This window comes from Piliocolobus tephrosceles, chromosome 21 (genome assembly GCF_002776525.5).
Source record: "Piliocolobus tephrosceles isolate RC106 chromosome 21, ASM277652v3, whole genome shotgun sequence".
NCBI lineage: Eukaryota > Metazoa > Chordata > Mammalia > Primates > Cercopithecidae > Piliocolobus > Piliocolobus tephrosceles.
The window spans coordinates 6,607,701-6,628,913 of NC_045454.1; the positions used below are offsets into that span (position 1 = coordinate 6,607,701).

Here is a 21,213-nt window from a genome sequence, read left to right on the forward strand (position 1 = left end):
TTACAGGCGCCTGCTACCACGCTTGGCTAATTTTTTATTTTTAGGAGAGACAGGGTTTCACCACGTTGGCCAGGCTGGTCTCGAACTCCTGCCCTCAAGTGACCTGCCTGCCTCAGCCTTCCAAAGTGCTGCACCACTGCACCTTGCCCCTTTTTTTTCCTTCTGAGTCAGGGTCTCACTTTGTAGCCCAGGTTGGACTGCAGTGATGTAATCATGGCTCATTGCGCCTTGACCTCTCAAGCTCAAGCCTCGGTCCCCCAAAGTGCTGGGATTAAAGGCATGAACCACCCCACTCAGCCGACCCTCATCTCTTACAGAGGTAAGTCTAGACTTTACAGCAGCCAGCGGCCCCATGGTCTCTGACTTCACTGTGTATTCACTTCCTAAGGCACTGCTCCAGCTACACTGGCCTCCTGGATGTCCTCCCGGCTGTCTTCCCACATGCCTGGCACTCCTGACTCAGGGCTCACTGTAACTTCCGCCTCCCAGATTCAAGCGATTCTCGTGCTTCAGCCTCCTGAGTAACTGGGATTACAGGCATGTGCTAGCACATCAGGCTGATTTTTGTATTTTTAGTAGAGACAGGGTTTCACCATGTTGGCCAGGCTGGTCTCGAACTTCTGACCTCAGGTGATCCACCCGCCTCAGTCTTCCAAAATGTTGGGATAACAGGCATGAGTCACCTCGCCTGGCCACCTGAACACTCTTCACACAAATATCCATAATGGCTCGTACCGTCATCTCCTTCAAGTTTTTATTCAAACGTCACTTTCTCAGTGAGGGCTTCTCCAAAGATCCTACTCCTACTTCCCCCGGCCCCATATTCTGTTTCTCTGCTTATCTTCTCCATCACACGTTACCATATAATCTCGTATTTTGTTTTCTTATTTATTGTCTGTGACATAAGAAATACATACTTGGTGTCTGTCCCTGGTTTCTGACAGTCTTAAACTCTCGTAATTTCTGGAGTGATGCAGGCAACAGAAGCGTCTTACATAGAGCTCCTAATCTCGTGAATTTCCTGGGTGATAGCAGCATCGTTTGTTCTGCTCAAGTGACTCTTGGTGGTCTCCTGGATGGGCACTGGTCACCAGCGAGACTAAGCCATGATTAGGAGCTTAAGAGCTTTCGGCCTCACCCGCCCCCCCAGTCCTTGGGGAGGGAAAAAGGGGTGGAGACTGAGTTAATAAGTGATCACGACTACATGACGTAGCCTCCAGAACAATCCCTAAAATATGGGGTTTGCAGAGCTTCCAGGCTGGTGAATGCATCCACGCACTGATAGGCTGCTGCATCCCAACTCCCATGGAGACAGAAACTTCTGCACTTGGGACCCTTCTGGACCTCACCCTATCTACCTCTTCATCTGGCTATTAACCTAGTTCCTTCATACTCTCCTTTATAATAAACCAGTATGTTTCCCCGAGTTATTCAAGCTATTCCAGCAAATTACTGAGACGGGGGGCTGCAGGTTGCAGGAGCCCCCGGACTTGCGACTGGTGTCTGAAGTGGGGTCAGTCTTGTGGGCCTGAGCTCTTAAAACTTGTGTAGTGTGATGCTAACTCTGGGTTGTTTATTTTAGAATTGAACGAATTATAGGACACTCAACTGGTATCTGGGAGAGTTGGAGAATTGGTTGGTATGGGGGCAGGAGGTAGAATCCCACACATTTAGTGTCAGAAATGCTGGGAGTAGAGAAACAGTTTTCTGGCCAGGAGCAGTGGCTCACGCCTATAATCTCAGCACTCTGGGAGGCTGAGGCAGGCAATCACTTGAGGTCAGGAGTTTGAGACCAGACTGGCCAACATGGCGAAACCCTGTCTCTACTAAAAATACAAAAATTAGCCGGGCAAGTTGGCATACGCCTTTGTAGTCCCAACTATTTGGGAGGCTGAGGCACGAGAATTGCTTGAAACCAGGGGATGAAGGCTACAGTGAGCCAAGATTGTAGCACTGCACTCCAGCCTGAGCGGCAGATCAGGACTCCATCTCAAACAAAAAAAAAAAAAAAAAAAAAAAAAAAAGAGAGAAACAATTTTCTTTTACTGTCCACTGGAATCTAAGTTTCATGTGAGTACTATACAAACTTTTTGTCTCTTATTTCTTCATTGGGATCTCTACAGTGCCTTGAAAATACATGACAAAATAGTAAACACTCAATAAATATTTGCTGAATGAACAAATTAATAAAGGGAAATAGACCAGTGAACAAGAATGAGTACATGCTCAGAAAGAGCTTCTCTTTCAGGTAGGAAAGGCAAAACCAAATTAAAACATGAGTTAACGGCTGAGCACGGTGGCTCACGCCTGTAATCCCAGCACTTCGGGAGGCTGAGGCAGGTGGATCACCTGAGGTCAGGAGTTCCAGATCAGCCTGGCCAACATGGAGAAACCCTGTCTCTACCAAAAATACAAAATTAGCCATTGTGGTGGTGCATGCCTGTGATCCCAGCTACTCAGGAGGCTGAGGCAGGAGAATCGCTTGAACCTGGGAGGCGGAGGTTGCAGTGAGCCAGGATTGCATCATTGCACTCCAGCCTGGGCAACAAGAGCGAAACTCCATCTCAAAAAAAAAAAAAAAGAAGTACTTAACATTAGGTCCAGATGAGCTCAGTGAACAAGGTGAAATTGGGCAATGTCAAATGGGAAGAGAGAGGTAGTTAGAGAAGGAGACATTCGATCTGGGATCTGTGCAACGAGAGAGAGGCGGGTTTGTGAAGTTCAGAGGAAAGTCATTTCAAGTATGAAGCACAGCAAAGGCTTAGATGTGGGACTGAGACTTGCATGTTCCAGGGACCAAATAAGGAGGCCACTGGGGTTGGAAAGTAGCAAGGGGCCTGAAGGAGAGGTAGAGTCAGTAAAGTAAATGCAGTGCCAGCCTTACAGACTTGTCGAGGGGATTAACAGAGTTAATAGATGTAATGGCTGCTCAGGGGAAATCATAATTGAGTTAACTAGACAAAAAAAAAGTAGAAAATATTATTCTAGGTGGGAAACAGTGTGAACCAAGATCCTAGAGAGGGCAAGAAGTATCATGATGAATGCAAGGAAAGAGGAAAGGTCAGAGAAAAACCGCAGGGTGGCAAGATCAAGGAGGAAAGGGGTACGGCACAAGGCTGCTAGCGAGGTCAGCAAAGGCCAGACCTGTGGAACCTCTGAAGCTTTGACAAGGAATTGGATTTTGTCTCAATGGCAAGAGGGAGCCACTAAAGGATTCTGGGCAGAGTAACCCAATTTGACACACTTTAAAACTGAAGTCCTTGGCCGGGCATGGTGGCTCACACCTGTAATCCCAGCACTTTGGGAGGCCGAGGCGGGTGGATTACTTGAGGTCAGAAGTTCAAGAACAGTCTGGCCACAAGGTGCAACCCTGTCTCTACTGAAAATACAAAAATCAGACAGGTATGGCGGTACATGCTTATAATCCCAGCCACCTGGGAGGCTGAGGCAAGAAAATCGCTTGAACCTGGGAGGCGGAGGTTGCAGTCAGCTGACATCACACCACTGCACTCCAGCCTGGGCCTTGGAGTGAGATGCTGACTCCAAATAAAATAAAATAAATCAAAACAAAACAAGTCCTGCTGGTATGTAGAGAATGGGCTAGAGTGGAGAGAGGCCAAGGAGAGGCGGGGGGCTGCTCCACTGATGCAGACATGAGGTGGGGGTGACGGGACCCCAGGGAAGGCAGCTTCACGAGATATTTAGGAGTTAAAAAGTCTGAGAGTTGGAAATGAAAATGAATTGGAAGTGGAGGCGAAGTCAGATTCCAAGGTTTCTGGTTTGACCTGCTAGGTGGATGGTGTTGCTCTTTCTGGTAGGAGGAAAGCCTCGGGGAGGAACAGCCTCTGAAGGCAACATGGAGGACTCTATTTGAGGGTGCCTTCTGCAGGTGGAAATGTCAAGGAGACAGCCAGTAACCTGAGGGGGTATCTGGGTTCCCACCTAACTTGCACTGCGGTAGCTATGCCTGTCATTATGCGGGCCATATTCATCTGGGCATGTGTGGGCTTGCTGCACCTCCAACCCGACTTAGTAGTGACCACCTTCAGAGACGAAACAATCCAGAGTTGAAATATATTCTTTATTTTCAGAATGGAAACAGGATAGGGAAGGAGGAAAGAGATACTTTTGTTAGTTGCCACTGCAGTACCATCGAAAGAATATCCTGGGGAAACAAAGAGGTATGTGTGTTACAGGAGGGGTTGGTGACTAGAAACCTAAGTCCTGGAGGCCTGGACACCAGGGTCGAAAAGGTGGACAGGGCCTGGACTCCTGGGTCTGAGGAAGGAGGGGCTGGGGCCTGGGCTTCTGGGTCTCAGCGGGGAGGAACCTGGGTGCCTGGATTCTTGGATCTGAGGGAGTAGGGCTAAGGTCATGGACTCCTGGGTCTGAGTGAGGAGAGGTGTGGGGGCCTGGACTCCTGGGTGAGGGAGGAAGGACTGGGGACCTGGATTCTTAGATCTAAGGGAGGAGCGAGCTGGGGACTTGGATTTCTGGGCTGAGTAAGGGGCTGGGACCTGGACTCGTGGATCTGAGAGGGGAGGGACTGAGAGCCCGACCTCCTGGGTTGGAGGTTGGTGGGAACTCAGACTTCTCGGTGGGATCTGTGAGAGCGGGGAGCTAGATGCTGGGGCGCCGGGGTACCGAGGACTCACCACGCCAACACGGTCGCACTCGCTGATGCGAGGGCCCCGAGGGCTGCAAGCAGGAACAGGTTGCTGGGCGTCAGAGCCTCAGGCCTGACGAGCAGCTCGCCCAGGCTGGGCCTCCAGGGCTCGATCAGCTCGGCGTCCCGCGGCCCCCAGCGCAGTACTTCCCGGAACGAAGCCTGCAACTCTGTCTCCGCCCGCGGGGGCGGGCCCGTCACTGCGGGGGCGCGAACGTCAGTCAGGCACGAGCCCCACCCCTCGCTCCGGCCCTCTCCCCGCCCCGCTCGCTCGCGCCGCCGCGCCCCGCCCCACCGTTAAGAAAGAAGTAGAGCCGGGCCAGGGGGCGCTGGTCTTGCTTGATCACGCAGGAGAACGTGCCGCGGTGCGTAAGCTGCGCCGGACGGATCCGCGCCAGGTATCCTTCGGCCCGCGGCATATCTCGGAAATAGGACAAGTCCTGAGTCCGGAGCTGCGAGACGCGCCGGCTTAAACTCAACTCCGGCTTGCCACTGAGTAACCTACAAGCCCCGCTCCCGAGCTAGACCACGCCTCCTGGAGTCCCGGCCCTGAGCCTTGAGCAGCCCGCCCCCGAGCCTTCTACTCGCTCCTCTGCCGTAAACGCGCCCCTTCCCCTCACTCCTTAAACCCTTACCCATAACCTACCCCTAGAACCTGCTTTTATTTATGTATGTGGTGTTTATTCTTTTTTCTTTTCCAGACAAGGTCTCGTTTTGGCGCCCAGGCTGCAGTGCAGTGACGTGATCATAGCTCACTGCAGCCTCGAACTCCTGGACTTAAACAGTCTTCCCGCTCAGCCTCCCCAGTGTCTGGGGCTATAGGCGTGCCCCACCACGCCCGGCTGTTTTTAAAATTTTTTGGTAGAAGTGGGGTCTTAGTATGTTGCACAGGCCGGTCTCGAACTCCTGGCCTCAAGCCATCCTCCCGCCTTGGTCTCCAAAAGCGCTGGGATTACAGTTGTGAGCCCCCGCCCCAGGTCCTTGGTCCTGCATTCTTATCTTCGAGCTCTCCCCTAAATCCCGGGACCCTCCTGTTGCTGATGCCTGCGTCTAGAAGGAGCTTCGCGGAGTCCAGTCCCCGAAAGCTGACTCCCCAACCTCTAGTGACGCCTAAATCGCCCGTCTAAACGCATCGCGCCTGCCCCGCCCCGACTCACACCTCCTCCTGCGAACTTCCAGGAATAGGTGATCTCCTCCTTTGGCAGCTGGAAGTTCACGAAGCAAGAAAACATTGCCTGGTCGCCCCGAATCACTGTCACATCCTGAACTGAAGACGGAGCTGCGTTCACTCGCTGGGCCCCGCCCACGTCTGGCTCGCCACCAGCCAGCTCATGCCCCTCGGTGCTCTGGTCCCGTTTTCTCAAGTTAGTCTCCTGCACCCCGAGGTCCCGCCCCTTCACCTGGGCAGTCCAGCGGGAGGTCGCAGACCCTGGAGTAGCACCCGCTGCAGACGAAACGCCGGGCGAACTCCTGGAGACCTGTGGGGCGGGAACGCTGCGTCAGGCGCCACCTGCCCTCCCAAGCCCGAGGCCCTTGGCCCATCTGAGATCCGTGTAGCTTCCCAGGGTCCATAGGCCAGGTGGCATCTTGACCTCGCCCTCCCTGCTGTCCTTGGCCGACTTTCACGCCTCTCCGCCCTCTAGGATTCCTATTGGTTTGCTTCGGCTCTCACACCCACCTTCTGAGCAATGCCAGGTATTTAGAGCAATACCTGGTTTACTTCCTTTTCTCCAGGGCTTATTGGCCTCCTAAGGATTTGAAGCCCACCCGATTTCCCCCACTTGATGTCGTAGGTTTCGGCCCCGACCGCCTCCCTTACCCCGCAATTCCAAGTTTTAGATGAAGTCCTTACCGCAAGGAGGGATGCAGGCCTGGGCTGTGGAGGAAGAGGAAACATCACTACCTTAAAGTCGTGGGAAGAACCCTGCCCGATGCTCCCCTAACGGATGTTACAAGGCCGGACGCATTGCTCCGAGGAGGTAGGGCCAAGCTTTCGTCATAACCTGGGGGCGGGGCCAAGCCTGAGCATTCCATTACGAGGTCAGGCACAGGCCTGCTGCCAGCCTTCTACTTGGGATTTAGGGGGAGCCACACTGGTTTGCTGTAGGCCCTGAGGGGGATGGGCAGTCCAGGTGTATTCCACCGAGGAGGCGGGGCTAGATCCTGGGCGATCCTTGCAGGAGACCGGGGATAAGGTGGTGGCACACTAAAAGAGGCGTGGCCAGGCTAGTAGTCCCAGAAAGGGGCTCACTTGGAGGGGAAACATCGAAGGGGCGGGGCTGGATCAAAAATGGTCCATGCGGGGTAAGAGCCCTTCCTCAAGGTCTGAGGCTCAAGAGATGGGACCAGGGGATTGAAGGGGAGTGGATGGGGGTCTCAGGAGTGAGTTTTGTTTTGAGATGGAGTCTTGCTCTGTCACCCAGGCTGGAGTGCAGTGGCACAATCTCCCATCACTGCAACCCCGCCTCCAGGGTTCAAGCGATTTTCCTGCCTCAGCTTCCTGAGTAGATGAGATTACAGGCATGCGCTACCATGCCCAGCTAATTTTTCTATCTTTAGTAGATATGGGTATCACCATGTTGGTCAGACTGGTTTTGAACTCCTGACCTCAAGTGATCTGCCCGCCTCAGCCTCCCAAAGTGCTGGGATTACAGGCGTGAGCCAACGTGCCTGGCCAAAAGTGGGGTTTTCTAATTGTGTTTGTGTGTCTGAGACAGGAGAGATGGAGTGTGTTTTACCTTCTTTAAGCTGTGTAATGACCTTCTTCATTTTCTCTGCAGCATCAGGGAAGGCAACCTCAAAGGATCCTGGAGGGTGGAGGGGAGGACGGCCTGTGTAGTAAAGCTCTTCCCTAGGCCTTGGTCCTTGGTCCTGCATTCTGATCTAGCCTGGCTAGGGCTATGCTGGTCCTAGCTCACAGGACGTGCTGTCATGGTATCTGCCCTTCCCCGGCCCCTCTTCACCCTTCTCTTATTACCATATCCTCTGCTCCTCTTCTTATCTCCCGCCTTGTGTACTTGAAGGCTAACAAGTCCCTAAGTCTCCTTCTGCCTCCTGAATCTCTCCAGGATGGAAGCCCTCCCGGACACCTGCGTATAGCTTGTTGTGGGGAGAAGGGAGGATAAAGATAAAATTCCTCCCCAAGGCCTATTAGGTCTTACGTGGTTTGGCCTAGTTCCCCCTCCCTCCCTGTCCCATCCCTACTGCCCACCTTTCATTTCTTTTTTTGAGACAATGTCTCACTGTCACCCAGGCTGGAGTGCAGTGGCGTGATCTCAGCTCACTGCAACCTCTGCCTCCTGAGTTCAAATGATTCTCCTGCCCTAGCCTCCCTAGTAGCAGGGACTGCAGGAATGCGCCACCACGCCTGGCTAATACTTGTGTTTTTAGTAGAGATGGGGTTTCACCATGTTGGACAGGCTGGTCTCGAACTCCTGACCTCAAGTGATCCACCCACCTCAGCCTCCCAAAGTGCTGGGGTTACAGGCATGAGCCACCATGCCCGGCCGCATTTCCTTTAATATGAAAACAACCACATTCTCTAGCACCTCAGGGCCTTTGCACATGCTGGCTTCGGTTTTTAGCATATTTTTCCTTCTCCTAATCATCCTTCCATCATCACAGATCTAACCAAGTTCCCTGTTTTTGTCTCTCATCGCAATCATTTCATTCCTAGCTCTCATCCGTCTGCAATTACATATATTTATATATAGATAATGATCATGTATGTCTGCCTCGTAAGTAAATAAACATGTTCTTCTGTAGCGCTGTGTCCTCTGAATCCTGGAGAGGGCCCTGAGTCTTAAAAGTGCTCAGTTAGTATTTGTACAAATGAATTCCAGGATCCAACTCAAACTAGAGACCCCAACTGGTAGCCTATGGCCCAAATCCATCCCCGGGATATGTTATATTTGGCCTGGAAAGTGTTTAAAAGAAAATGAACCAGTTGCCAACATATAAAATTTGGAATGTCACATAAAACGTTTGGCATCTTTTTACAAAGTTGGAAGAGCTGTAACACAAAGATCGCATTTCCATAAGGCAGCGAATAGCTGGAGATGAGTAGCAGCCATTCCCTTGAAATGGAGCACACACCGGCCACTTCCATGGTCCCCATCCTCTATTCACTTCTATATTTACCCATCTTTTACTCTTTTATCTTGTCTTTGTAGGTGTTTTTGTTGTTTTGAGATAGAGTCTCACTCTGTTGCCCAGGCTGGGGTACTGTGGCGTGATTTTGGCTCACTGCAACTTCCACTTCCCAGGTTCAAGCGATTCTCCTGCCTCAGCCTCCCCAGTAGCTAGGATTACAGGCACCCACCACCATGCCCAACTAATTTTTGTATTTTTAGTACAGATGGGGTTTCACCACGTTGGCCAGGCTGGTCTCAAACTCATGACCTCAAGTGATCTGCCCACCTCAGCCTCCCAAAGTGCTGGGATTACAGGTGTGGGCCACCATGCCTGGCCTTGTGTTTTGACCACTGCAGTGGCCTCCAAATCCAAACTGTATGGGTTTGTGGCTTGTTCCAGTGGAATAAGAAAAAGTAGACAGCTGACTTGATCTCGTGGTGGTTTGTGGAAATCAGAAATGTGGCAGGGTTTTGTAGGCTAAATTGTGCCCCCCTCAACCAAATTTGTATGTTGAAGTCCTAACTCTCAGTACCTCAGAATGTGACTGTACTTGGTTCTTAATGAGGTGATTAAGTTAAAATGAGGTCATTAGGGTGGGCCGTAATGCTGTATGATTGGTATCCTTATGAGAAGAGGAAATTAGGACACAGAGATGTACACAGGGACATATGAAGAAAGCATCTACAGGCCAAAGAGAGAGGCCTTAGAAGAAACCAACCCTGCTGACACCAAAACCTTGACCTCAGACTTCTGGAAGGCAGAAACTTCTGTTGTTCGAGTCACCCAGTCTACGGTACTTTGTTACAGTGGTCCCAGCAAACCAATACCCAGGAATTGTCCATTGCCTCCAAATATCTATATATCGATATCCACAGAACACAGGTAAAAGGCTTCATCTCCCAGCCTGCCTTGCAGTTGTGTTCATGTGACCAAGCTATAGCCATAGGATGTAAATGGATGTGTTATATGTGAGTCACAGGAAGTGGCCTTAAAAGGGAGGTGGTACCGCACCTGGAATCCCAGCTACTCTGGAGGCTGAGGTGACAGGATCACTTGAGGCCAGGAGTTCAAGATAAGCCTGGGCAACATACCAAGACACCATCTCTAAACAAATTTTTATAGATTAGCCAAGTGTGATGGCATGTGTCTGTAGTCTTAGCTACTCAGGAAGCTGAAGTGGGTGGATGGTTGAACCCAGGAGTTCAAGGCTGTAGTGAGCTATGATTGCACCACTGTACTCCAGCTTGGGCAATACAGCAAGACTCTGTCTCTAAAAAACAGAGAGAAGGTGGTGCCATCTTACTGTTCCCCTCATCCATCCTGCTGCCTGAAAATTTGCATCCTGCTGCCTGAAAATTTGTTTTGATGGTTGGAGCTCTAGCAGCCACATAGGACCATGAGGACAAGGGCTATTCCCTGGGATATTAAGCCTTGAAGGAGCTTGGATCCCAAGAAATGGAGGTGCCAAACTACCCTGAAGTGCCTACCTCAAGACTTACTTTATATAGGAGAGATAAGCCCTTGCAATGGGCTTAAGCCATTGCAAGGACAGGGGAAAGCGTCCTCTGTGATTAAAACCATACAAAAAGGGAGGGAACTGAGGATATTGGCAAGAGAGTGGCTGAAACAACGATCATTGGATATACACTTGGAGAGAGGAAGCACTGATGCCGAGAAGTGGGTTCCAAATGAGGACCTAGTGGTCTCTCCTTGGCCACAGAGCAAGGAGTGTGATCTCCAGATGGCAGGATGATCAGTAGCATGTGGTCAGACTGGGGTGCACAAATGAGACGCCAGGATGTTGCAGGAGTCATCCAAAGAATTTCTATGGGCCAAGTCAAATGACTCATGGGCAAGGTGAATATGGGATATACCAAGGAAGCCATGGTGGTGGGTTGGGCTTATAACCCACCAGGGGAGTATGAATGGAGTGAAATGTCCCAAACAGCCCGGGTTATAGCAAGCAGGCCACAGAGAGGCATGGGTGGGTGTTGTAAAGTCTCCCCCAGAGGAGTTGCATATCGTCAGGAGCTCTGACCCTGGTTCAGATCATCTGGGGTCTGAGTCCTGGCGCTTCCATCTTGAGCACACCTGTCTCAGATGTGAGTATCAATCACAAGCCCTCCTCCCCATGTGACCTTGGCCAAGTGACTTCACCTTCCTGATCCTCAGTCTCCTCATTCATCAAATGGGGATGATAGCACTGTCTGTATCACAGGGTTGGGGGAGGATGAGATGCCATACAACCATAAAAGCATCCTCATCCCCACTCTTTCAGGGCGTCGTTTAAGGATTGTATGAGATGGTGTCGCTAAGCACGTAGAATGGCTCCTGGCACATAGTGAGTGTTAGAGAAGGCTGGCAAACTTAGGATTGCCATCTCCAAGTTTGAGATGGGGAAACGGAGGCATGGGGAGATTACAGAAGTGGTCCAAAGTCACATGGCTACGTTTGACCCTGGTGGTCAGGCTACAGAGCCTCCACACCTAATCGCTGCATGCGTAATCTCCACAGCTAATACTGCATCCAGTCTGTACCAGGTCATCCACTCCATTGTTTATGTATACATATATACAAATAAGATCACCGGGATCACCAAGAGGCAGTCAGCCTACGTCAGCTCCTCCCTCTCCCTGCTCCTCCCTCTGGAGGAGACGCAAAAGTCATCCTTGATTCTTCCCGCTGCCCTCACCCACCTACATCTGGTCCAGTCTATCTCCAAATATATCCCAGGTCTACTGTTCTTGTCCGGAAGAGCCCCAGCGTTCCCATCTGAGAAGCGAGACTATAAAACCCAGCCTCACAGGGGCGGTAGAGGATATCCTTTAGGAAGATACTTAATGTGAATGACTCTGTGTATGGCAAACACAGCCTCTTAACACGCATGGGCAGGCCTGGCACACGGTCAAATCCTTATGCCCACCCCCCTCTGTTCAGACCTCATCTGGGCCCCCCGGACCACTGTGACTGGTCCAAGCCACCACGGGCAGGCTTCTCACTGGAAGTCTTTCTGCCTTTGTCCAGGACCCACATAGCTGCCAGAGAGATCTCGTTAAATCCCAGGTCAGATCCTGTCTCTCTGTGTAAAGTCCTCCAATAGCTCCCCCCTTTCAAGAGCAAAAAACAAAAGTCATTCCAAGGGCCTACAACAGCAATTCTCAGAGTGTTCCCGGAGCAGCATCATGAGCACTGCCTGGGATCTTGACAGAAATGTCCATTTCTGGGCCCTACCTTGGACCTGCTGGTCAGAGGCGGTGGGGTCCGGAAATCTGCATTTTAAATAAGCTCCCAGGGGATTCTGATACATGCTGGGGCTTGAGAACCACCTGTCTATGAGGATCTACAGGAGGTGGCCCCTTGCTATCTCTCTGATTTCACCTTCACTCCAGCCCCACAGGCCCCAGGGTCTTGCACTGGGTATGTGGCCTGAAAATCTCCCCAGATTATCTCCATGGCTGTCACTGTCACCTTGTTCAGGTCTTTGCTCAACTGGACTCTGTCATTTCCATCTGCCCTGACCAACCTATTTAAAATTATCACCCAGCCAGGCATGGTAGTTCATGCCTGTAATCCCAGCACTTAGGGAGGCTGAGGTGGGGAAGATCACTTGAGCCGAGGAATTCAAGACCAATCCCACGCAACATAGCAAGACACCATTGTTACAAACTATTTAAAAAATTAGCCACAGATGGTGATGCACACCATCTTTGTCCCACCTTATAGTCCCAGCTACTTGGGAGGCTGAGGCAGGAAGACGGCTTGAGCCCAGGAGTTTGAGGCTACAGTGAACTATAATCAGACCACTGAACTCCAGCCTGGGTGACAAAGTGAGACTCTATCTCAAAAAAAAAAAAAAAAAAAAAAAACGGCTGGGTACAGTGGCTCATGCCTTTAATCCCAGCACTTTAGGAGGCTGAGGCAGGCAGATCACAAGGTCAGGAGATGGAGACCATCCTGGCTAACACGGTGAAACACCGTCTCTACTAAAAATACAAAAAAATTAGCCGGGAGTGGTGGCAGGCACCTGTAGTCCCAGCTACTTAGGAGGCTGAGGCAGGAGAATGGCGTGAACCGGGAAGGCGGAGCTTGCAGTGAGCCGAGATCAAGCCACTGTACTACTCCAGCCTGGGCGACAGAGTGAGACTCCGTCTCAAATAAATAAATTAAATTAATTAAATTAAATTAAATTAAAACTATTCCCCCTTTCTCTTCCCCTTCTGTTTTCCTCCACCGCAGGGATCACCAACTGACATACTAAGATACTAAGATATTTTATTATGTTTATTATCTGTCTCCCCAGACTCCACCCCAATATAAGCAACCCGAGGACGGGTGGTTTGCAGTTTTGTTCACAGCTGTGTTCCCGGCACATTCAGTAAGTATCATTGAACGTATTGCACCAGCTTCCCCCGGCCTCCAGACTCTCGCTCTGGTCCATCTTCCACACGACCCCAGAGAGTTCTCTCTACACCCAGAGCTGCCCCTACTTCTCCGCTGTTCACACTCCTGCTGCAGCTCCCCAGTGCCCTGAGGAAAAAGACTCAAAACTCTCTTTTTCTGCTGAATTCTAGCTGCCTCCTATAAGTCCCTGAGACTCCTCGAAGTCACTGCATTCTAACCCAGCTCATCATTTGCCCCCGACTCTTTCTCTCAGGCTTCTTACTTCAGTGATGACCCACCGCCCAACAGGCACGGAGCAGGGCCCGGCTCAGACGCTCTTCTTTATGTTTCCCCAAACAGCCCAGCAGACCTAACTCTGGCCCTGGGCCGCCTTCTCCACCTTCACAGCCCCAGCCCCCACGCAGGCCTCCGCTCTGGCCTCGACCCTCACCCAGCCTCTTCTCTCTCCTCTCCAAGTTTGTCCCACATGCGGCCCCACAGAAAGCTTCCACTCCCTGATTCAAAGGTTCCTGATCTTTTTAAAAGCTTCTGTGACTAGGCAGCCTAAGTAGGGAGACAGGGCATTTCCTGGAATCCTGCACACCCCCGATGGAGAGCTTTAGGGCCTCAGATCTCCCTTTAGGGTGGAGGTGGGGGAGCCACTGCTGAGGCCTTCTCCAGGCTGGCCCTGGATGCCCCCTGGGTGGATGGGAATCTTCCCTCTTCCGGGATCTTTGACAAGACGCTTGGAGGGCAAAGCAGGAAGCAAAAGGAGCGACTGTGGGTGTGGGAATAAGCCCTGAGCTCCTGGATCCAAGAGGAAGCCGGTTTATTCTACAGCGCAGGGCTCTGTAACTCCTGCAACTCTCAACCTCCACAGTTCCAGGGTCTGGCACGCTGTGGGGATCATGGCCATGGTGACGTGGCATGATGACTGCCCATCGGCCACGTGTGGCCCCCAGTCCTGAGGTCTCTTCGCACGGTCACACACCTCAACGCTGTCACATGTGCCTGTCTCACCAGGACAGTCACACCTCGTCTCTCTTCACTGCTGTCACCTGAGCGATCTACTCTGCTGTTCCTGTTTTTCTGCCCTCTAATTGCCTCACATCTCAAAAATGTGGAATCATTTTATAAGAAATCTCTGTGTGTGTGAGTGTAAGTGTGTGTGTGCGTGCGAGTGTGTGTGTGTTCTATCCTAGAGGAAGATGCCTTCCCCCAAGGTCAGGCTCATCAGGCACCCCAATTTCCCCCCGCCCTCCCCGGCCGCTGAGCTCCGTGGCCATCCAAGGAGGCAAGAAGATTGTCCCACTTTACAGATGGGTAAGTTGAGGCCAGGAGAGGGGCAGTGACCCACCCAGAACTTCATAGCCAGTTAAGATTGTGAGCCATGCAGCCATGGCAGAACTTATGCCTACCCGACCCCATCTGGACTTCCAGCTCTAGACAATTTCTGCAGCGTCCCTTCCCCCTCACCACCTTCAGCCCCTGGCTCTTAGAGCTACCTTCAACCTTTGCTTGGACAAGTAGCTGAGCTCAATGGCTTCCCAGCTTTCCCTTCCCAGATCACTGCCCAACTCTGGGGGCCTCCTTCGTCTGCCCCGGGACCTCCCACATACCCATCTCTTGGAGGCTCCAAGTCCACATCTCCCACCTCCCCATCCCCACACACTCACCCTGGGCAGCAGCCAGCTCCTGCAGGGCATGGGTCATCTGGGTGAAGGCGTCATGCAGGTGGCTTCTCTCATCATAGTCTGGCGGTGAGGGAGGGGGCAGGGGCTGGGGGAGGCAGCTCCCCACAACACCATGTCCCTAATGGGAACATTGTGTCTCTGAGTCTCTGCCCTCCCAAGGCTGTATCCTCCCCTCTTTTGACTCTCTGCCCCACAGTCGCTATGCTTCCTGAGTCCCTCCCAAGTCTCTATCCTCACCTCTCTGTGAGTCTCCATCTTCCCTGAGTCTCTGCCCCTGACCAGTCTCTATCCTGCTTCCCTAGTCTCTGCCTCATTTCTATCCTCCCCTTTCCGGGTCTCCATCCTTCTCTGAGTCTCCATCCTCCCCTCTCTGACTCTCCATCCTCCCCTCTTTGAGTCTCTGCCCTGCTGTCTTCCCCTATCTGTGTCTCTCTGTCCCTACATCTCATGGTCTTTGAGCCTTTCTCCTCTGACTATTTCTCTCTGTCTGTCCCTCAGCCTGGCCCTCTGGGCCTCTCTGGTTCCTCCCTCTGCGCCTTCCCCAGGACACTGATGAAGTGTGGATGGTCTCCTCACAGATTTCCGTGTCAGAGAGACCCCGGAAGGCGGCCGTGAAGGCCTCCTCACACTCTTCGAGCTTGGGGCCCCGCATGCCAACAAACATCTGACAGATGCGGAGGCGCTCAGAGTAAGTTGTGAAGCAGAGGAGACAGGCCCAGGCGGGCACCCTGAAGACAGCCAGGGCCAGCAGGGCAGACAGGACAGCACTGTCCAGGGCCAGCAGGGCCATCGTGTGGGTCTCAAGGCCAGGGGAGAAGCTAGTAACCTTTATGAAGTCACCACAGGGTGGGGGAAGGGCCAGTGGTCTAGGGTCAGAGGTCAGGTTTCAGTTGGTGGTCAAATGTCATGCTCTGGAGGAAGGGTATGAGAAGTCAGGGGTCAGAGGTCAGGCCAGCAATTCCCCAGGTGTGCGGTTGGGCCAGACGCCAGGCTCCCAAGAACCTCACCTGTGACCCTGGATGTCCTCACAGGTTAAAGGGTCTCAGGGACCCAGAGACTGGCAACATGCTATGCGGTGGCCCGGTAGGCCCTGGGGTGGGGGTCAGAGATGGAGATGGACACAGAGACATTCCGAGAGCCAGAGGCAGAAAGACCAAAAAAGACAGAAACAGAGACACGGAGAGATATCGGGAGGGGCAGAGACCTAGAAAGCCAGAATAAAAGGGAGTCAGAAGATCCACTGTGAAAGAGACGCAGAAGTCACAGAGACACAGCGGAGCGGAGATGGAGAGACAGGCAGGGAAGGAAGACAGATTTCAGGGGAAGGAGGGGATGCAGGGACAAGGACAGAAAAGAGCCTCGCTCCTCCTCCCAGGGTCCCTGGGGCAGCCCAGTGGGGCTAACGGTCCCCGAGTGGGGCTGGGGGTCCCCGCCGGGCCCCGTCCCGTGCAGGGCGCAGCCTGGGGAAAGCTAGGAGGCCGTATAGTGATCTCCTTGGGTGTCCTCCTCAACTATACAACCTCCTACCTCAGCCCGGGGGGCGCGGCAGGTGGACAGACCCGACAGACAGACAGACAGGGACCAGGAGGACCAGGGAGTCGGGGGGAGGGCCGGGGAGGCCCCTGCCGCGATGGTGAGCCCCCGACACGGACCCACAGACACGAGCTTGTGTGCGGCGAAGGCCCCGCAAGGTCGGTTCTACGGGTGGGTGCCAGGACCCAGGAGTCCGGGCCCCCGGCCCCTCCTCCCCAAGAAACCCAGGAGTCCAGGCCCTCAGCCCCTTCCTCATCAGGGACCCTGGAGTCAAGGCCCTCATCCCCCTTCCTCCCTAATGAACCCAGAAGTCCAGGCCCTTCCTCACCAGAGATGCAGGAATCCAGGCCCCTGGCCCGTTTTTCCCCAAATGTTTCTGGAATCCAAGGACTCAGCCCCTTCCTCTCTCAGACTCATAAGTCCAGATCCAAAGCCCCCTTCTCCCCAGAGACCCAGGAATCCCCACCCTCAGTCCCTCCTCCCTTGGGCCAGGCAGGCCTCCTGGGGAAGGCATGGCCTGATAGAAAACCTGGCTTCCTGGGTGCCGGCTGGGAGAGAACCTCATCTGTCTTGGAATTTGGCCCTTTGGGCACACCTGCTTCCTACTCACCCTTCTGTCAGTCTGCAGAGACCCCATGCCCAGGGCTAAGGAGGCCAGGGGCTAGCCAACCATCAGAGCCTCCCTGGGTACTTTCTTTCCTCTCTCCTCTCTTCTTTGGGTCATTTATAATGACAGCCACAATCCCCCAGCGCTGACCCCATATCGGGCCCAGAGCACCAGTCCTCTCTCTGACACCTCCCAGTCCAGACAGCGAGGTGCCCTCAGCATCCCCCATTTGGCAGGTGAGGGGGCTGAGCCTCAGAGAGGGGAAGAGGCTCCCGAAGTCGGCCTGCGAGAGGTGGGCGGTGGACCCAGCACCCACACTCCCCACCCCTGGGCTCAGAGCCCCTCCAGCTGGGGTCTCTCCCGCGCCGCTGCCCCTGCTCCAGCCGCACCTTCCCGTTCCTTTCTCGCAGTCCAGGTCTCTCTGGCCCTGCCTTTTTTTCTCTCTCCCTCTTTCTTTCCACCTTCCCTGGTTCCTAGCCTCCTCCTGCATCAGGACATCCCTCCCTGGCTCTGCGCTGGCTTGTCTCTCTCTGCCTATCGCCTCTCTCCTCTCCCTGCTCCTGATTTCCTCCTTCTCTCCCCCTTTCTCCTTCTTTTCCTCCACCTTCTGTCTTTCATCCTCCCCTTCTCCCCGTTTCCCCTCTTTGTCTCTCTCGTTCTCTCTGGCCCTCTCTCAGTCTCTGTCTCTCAGTCTCTGTCTCTGGCCCTCTCTCAGTCTCTGTCTCTCAGTCTCTGTCTCTGGCCCTCTCTCAGTCTCTGTCTCTCAGTCTCTGTCTCTCACTCTTCTCCACCCCCTTTTTTCAGATGTCTTTCCTCACTTCCCCTCCTTCCACCCCTTCCCGGTCTCCATCCCTCACCTCCCTCCGTCTCCAGCTCTCTCAGTCTCTCTCTCTCCTTCCCTCCCTCTTAAGTCTCTCTCTTTCCTCCCCTCCCCCTTCTCTCTTCGGGTCTCCCTCCCTTCTCTCTTTCTCCTTCCCTCTCTCCCTCCCCCTCGCAGCTCGAGCCAGGTCTGGAGCTGGGGGTGGTTTGAGAAGGGGCCCAGGGCTGGGGTAGCGACCTGCTGAGGAGGGGGAGGAGAGGCGGGAAAGGGGCGGAGAAGGAAAGGGGGAGGCGGGGGCCGGAGACGGGTCTACGGTCCCAGCTCTCTTCCCCCTTCCCTCCTTCCCAACCTCCCAGACCCTCAGGCGGGGGCGAGAGTCAGGCCAAGGTGGGGAGGAAGGGGAAGGGAGGAGGCTGCCCCCGCCCCCCCCAAAACCTGGCCCGAAGCCCAGGCCTGGGTTCCCAGCATGCCCCGGGGCTGCCTGGGGCCTGAGGAGGGGGGTGAGGGGAGAGGGGAAGCCGAGAATCTCCAAGATTCCCGGGACCGAAGCATCTTCCCAACCCGTCAACCAGTGTTTCCTTGGGGAAACTGAGGCGGAGAGAGAAGGGTCAGGACTTGTTCAAGGTCACTGGACAAGGCGTTGGTGGAAACGCGAACTCCCTGGGCCCACAGGCCGGCTTTGGGGAAGGGGTAGGCTCTGGACTTCCCCCAGGCCTAGGTCCCCCTCCCCCTCTCCGCGGACCCTGGGGAGCCCCCAAGGGTCAGAGAGCAGACCCAAACAGTCTGGCACCATGGCAACCAGCTGGCCCCGCCTCCTTAACCCCTGGAGGGCTGGACTCCAGCTGGGGCTAAAGAGGAGGTGGGGACTCCTGGGTTCCGGGGGAGGAGGGGCCTGGGGATCCCCAGAACTGCAGGCTTCAAAGGGAGAAAGATGCCGGCGCCTGGACGCTCGGGTTCTAGAGGAGCAGAGGGTTGGGGGCCGCGCTCCTTGGGAAGAGGCGCTGAGGTTCTGAACTCTGGGGTTTTGAAGGAGTTAGGGGCTGGAGTGTGGATTCCCTGGTCTGAGAGAACAGACTAGGGTTCAGACTCCTGGATCCTGGAAAAAAGGGGGCTGGGGGCTCGGATTTTGCAATGGGTGGGGGAATGGGTGGGGGACTGGGTGGTGTACTCCCAGGTCTGAGGGAGGAGGGGGCTGGGACCTGGAATCCCGGGTCCCCGAGGGAGCATGGATGCTGGGCCTCTCCTCCTCCAGACATCCCCCTGCCCCCGCCGCTGACCCTGGCCCGTCTGGCAGCCCAGACAACCTCCCCCTCCTCCTCGGCCCCCTCCCACTGGCACGGCTCACCCTTGACCCCTCAAAGCCCCGCAGCCCCATCCCTGCCCCTCCCCCTCCCCTCCGGCCAGACGTTAACCCTTCCGCTGCCGCAGGCACTCCAAAGTCAGACAGTCTTCCTCCACCTCCCCCGAGGGCTCAGGCAGCTCGGCCCTAGTCTCCTCCAGCCAGGATCCTACCAGCCCCAGCCCCCATCTCTGTCCTCCCTCTTGAATCTAGGAGGTGTCCCCAGCTTTCTCCAGCTTCTGGACCCCGGAATCCAGGTCCCAGCCCCCTCCTTCAAGGATTCTGGAGTCTGGGCTACCAGCTACCCCACCCCCCCACCCCCAACTCCTCCTCCAAGAACCCAGAAATCCAGGCCCCCGGGTGCTCCTCCCTCAAGGACCCAGGAGTCCGGGCCCCAGCCCCCCAACCTCCCTTTCCGCAGACTCACAGCTTCCGCGGCTCCCGCGTCGCAGGGAAGGGGTCTTCTCCGCCGCCCCGGGCCCGTAGGCCGGGCCCCAACGCCGCCGAGCGCTCTCCATCCTCTCCCCGCCTTCGCCGCCCGGCGGCCTCTCCCCTTCCTCCCGCCGTCCCCGCCATCCTCCTTCCCTTCTCCCCGACTCCCTCCGGCCGGCGCCTCCTCCCCGGCTCTGCGGCCGGGGGCTCCCCCTCCCCAGACCCCGCCGGCGGCGAGGCCGTGGGACCAGCCCCCTCCCCAGGGGGCCCCCCGCCCCGGCCCCTCCCCACCGCCCAGCCCAGTCCGGCCTGGCTTCCCCCCTGCCCCGGAGCTGGCCCAGGTCCAGGGGAAAAAATTCCATCCAGCCCCGGGGAGGAGGAGCGGGGCGGAGGAGGGAGCGGGAGGGGGAGGCCGGGCCAGGGGAGCCTGACGCAGAGGAGGGAAGGGACAAAAGAGGCCGGGAGGCGGCGGCGGCCGGCGCTCCCGCCTCACCCGCCCTCCTCCCTCGGCCAGTCTCGCTCCTCCCCGGCTTCCCTAGGTCCCCTCCGCCTCTCCGCCCTGCCCTGTTCCTCGCTGGTCTCCCTCCGTCTTCTCTCCTGCGCCTCCTCCTCCTCGCTCTGTGCGTGCTCTCTCGCTCTCTCGCTCTCTCGCTCCCTCTCTCTCTCGCCCTCTTTCCCTCCTCCTCTCTGCTCCTGTCATTCTTGGTTGCTTTTGCCACCTCTCTGTCCTCCCTTCTGTCTCTGCACATCCGTCCTTCCTTTCGCCCTCTCCGGGTCTCCATCCTCTTTCTCTGCCTGTGGGGCTTGTGTGTCTCCCATTGATTCTTCCCTTTTCTCTGTTTCTCTCCCTCCCTCCCTGTCTCTGTGTCTCGGTTCTTCCTCTCTGTCGCTTTCTCCTCCCCTCTCTCCCCCAACCAGTCAGGGTCTGCCCTTCTCTCTCTCCCCCTTCCTCCCCTCCCCCCCCCCCCCCCCCCCCCCCCTGGGCCCCCCCCCCCCCCCCCCCCCCCCCCCACTGGGGACTCAAAGGTGAATCAGACCTGAATCTGCCCTTGCAGATGGAGCTCACAGTCTGATGGAAGAAACAGAGCCAGCCGCAGACAGCCCCAATCCCGGGTGATCAGGGTATGACACAGGGAGAGGCCAGAGGCTGTGAGAGCCCAGAGCGGGAGGAATCCTGGCAGCTGGAAACGGCAGAGAGGACCTCCAGAGAAGGCGTGGTTGTGGCATGACCTCCACTAAGGCCCTTCCAGGCAGAGGGCACAGCTGAAGCAAAGGCCCAAGGCACGAAACCAAGGAGGTGCTGGGAGGACAACAAAGCCCTTAAGTCTGACTAGAGCCTCCGAAGCCATGAGCCTAGCAGCACAGGAGATGAGGCTGGGGCGAGCGGGCGGGGTCAGATTCTTAGGGAGTTTCAGGCCAGACTGGGAACTTAGCCTTCTGAGGGTGACAGGGAGTCCTGGAAGGTTGTGAGCAAGGGGCAGGGACAGGGTTATATCTGAATGTCAGACCCCGCTGAGGCTGTGTGGACTGGAGGGGGAGAGACTGCTGGAGGCTGGGGAGGAGGCCCTCTCCCTGCAGTTTGCGGCCAGGACCTGGGGAGAGAGGAAG

The 21,213-nt window shown here is 55.1% G+C and overlaps 1 protein-coding gene across 2 annotated transcripts; it reads right to left on the reverse strand.

Annotated features, from left to right (window-relative positions):
* Positions 1 to 4,063: 4,063 nt before the first annotated feature.
* SPACA6 (sperm acrosome associated 6) lies at positions 4,064 to 19,750 on the reverse strand. 2 transcript variants are annotated; one of them, XM_023182582.1, is made up of 9 exons: positions 19,601 to 19,750; positions 14,857 to 14,934; positions 7,405 to 7,473; positions 6,519 to 6,542; positions 6,067 to 6,144; positions 5,824 to 5,933; positions 4,962 to 5,118; positions 4,656 to 4,866; positions 4,064 to 4,165 (listed from the first exon to the last, which is right to left on the reverse strand). In XM_023182582.1, the coding sequence occupies exons 1-9, from the start codon at positions 19,689 to 19,691 to the stop codon at positions 4,132 to 4,134; spliced, it is 852 nt and encodes a 283-aa protein (XP_023038350.1). In that variant the 5' UTR covers positions 19,692 to 19,750; the 3' UTR covers positions 4,064 to 4,131. The 2 variants fall into 2 exon arrangements, with proteins under 2 accessions (XP_023038350.1, XP_023038349.1); XM_023182581.1 differs by lacking the exon at positions 19,601 to 19,750 and adding an exon at positions 15,451 to 15,664.
* Positions 19,751 to 21,213: the final 1,463 nt, after the last annotated feature.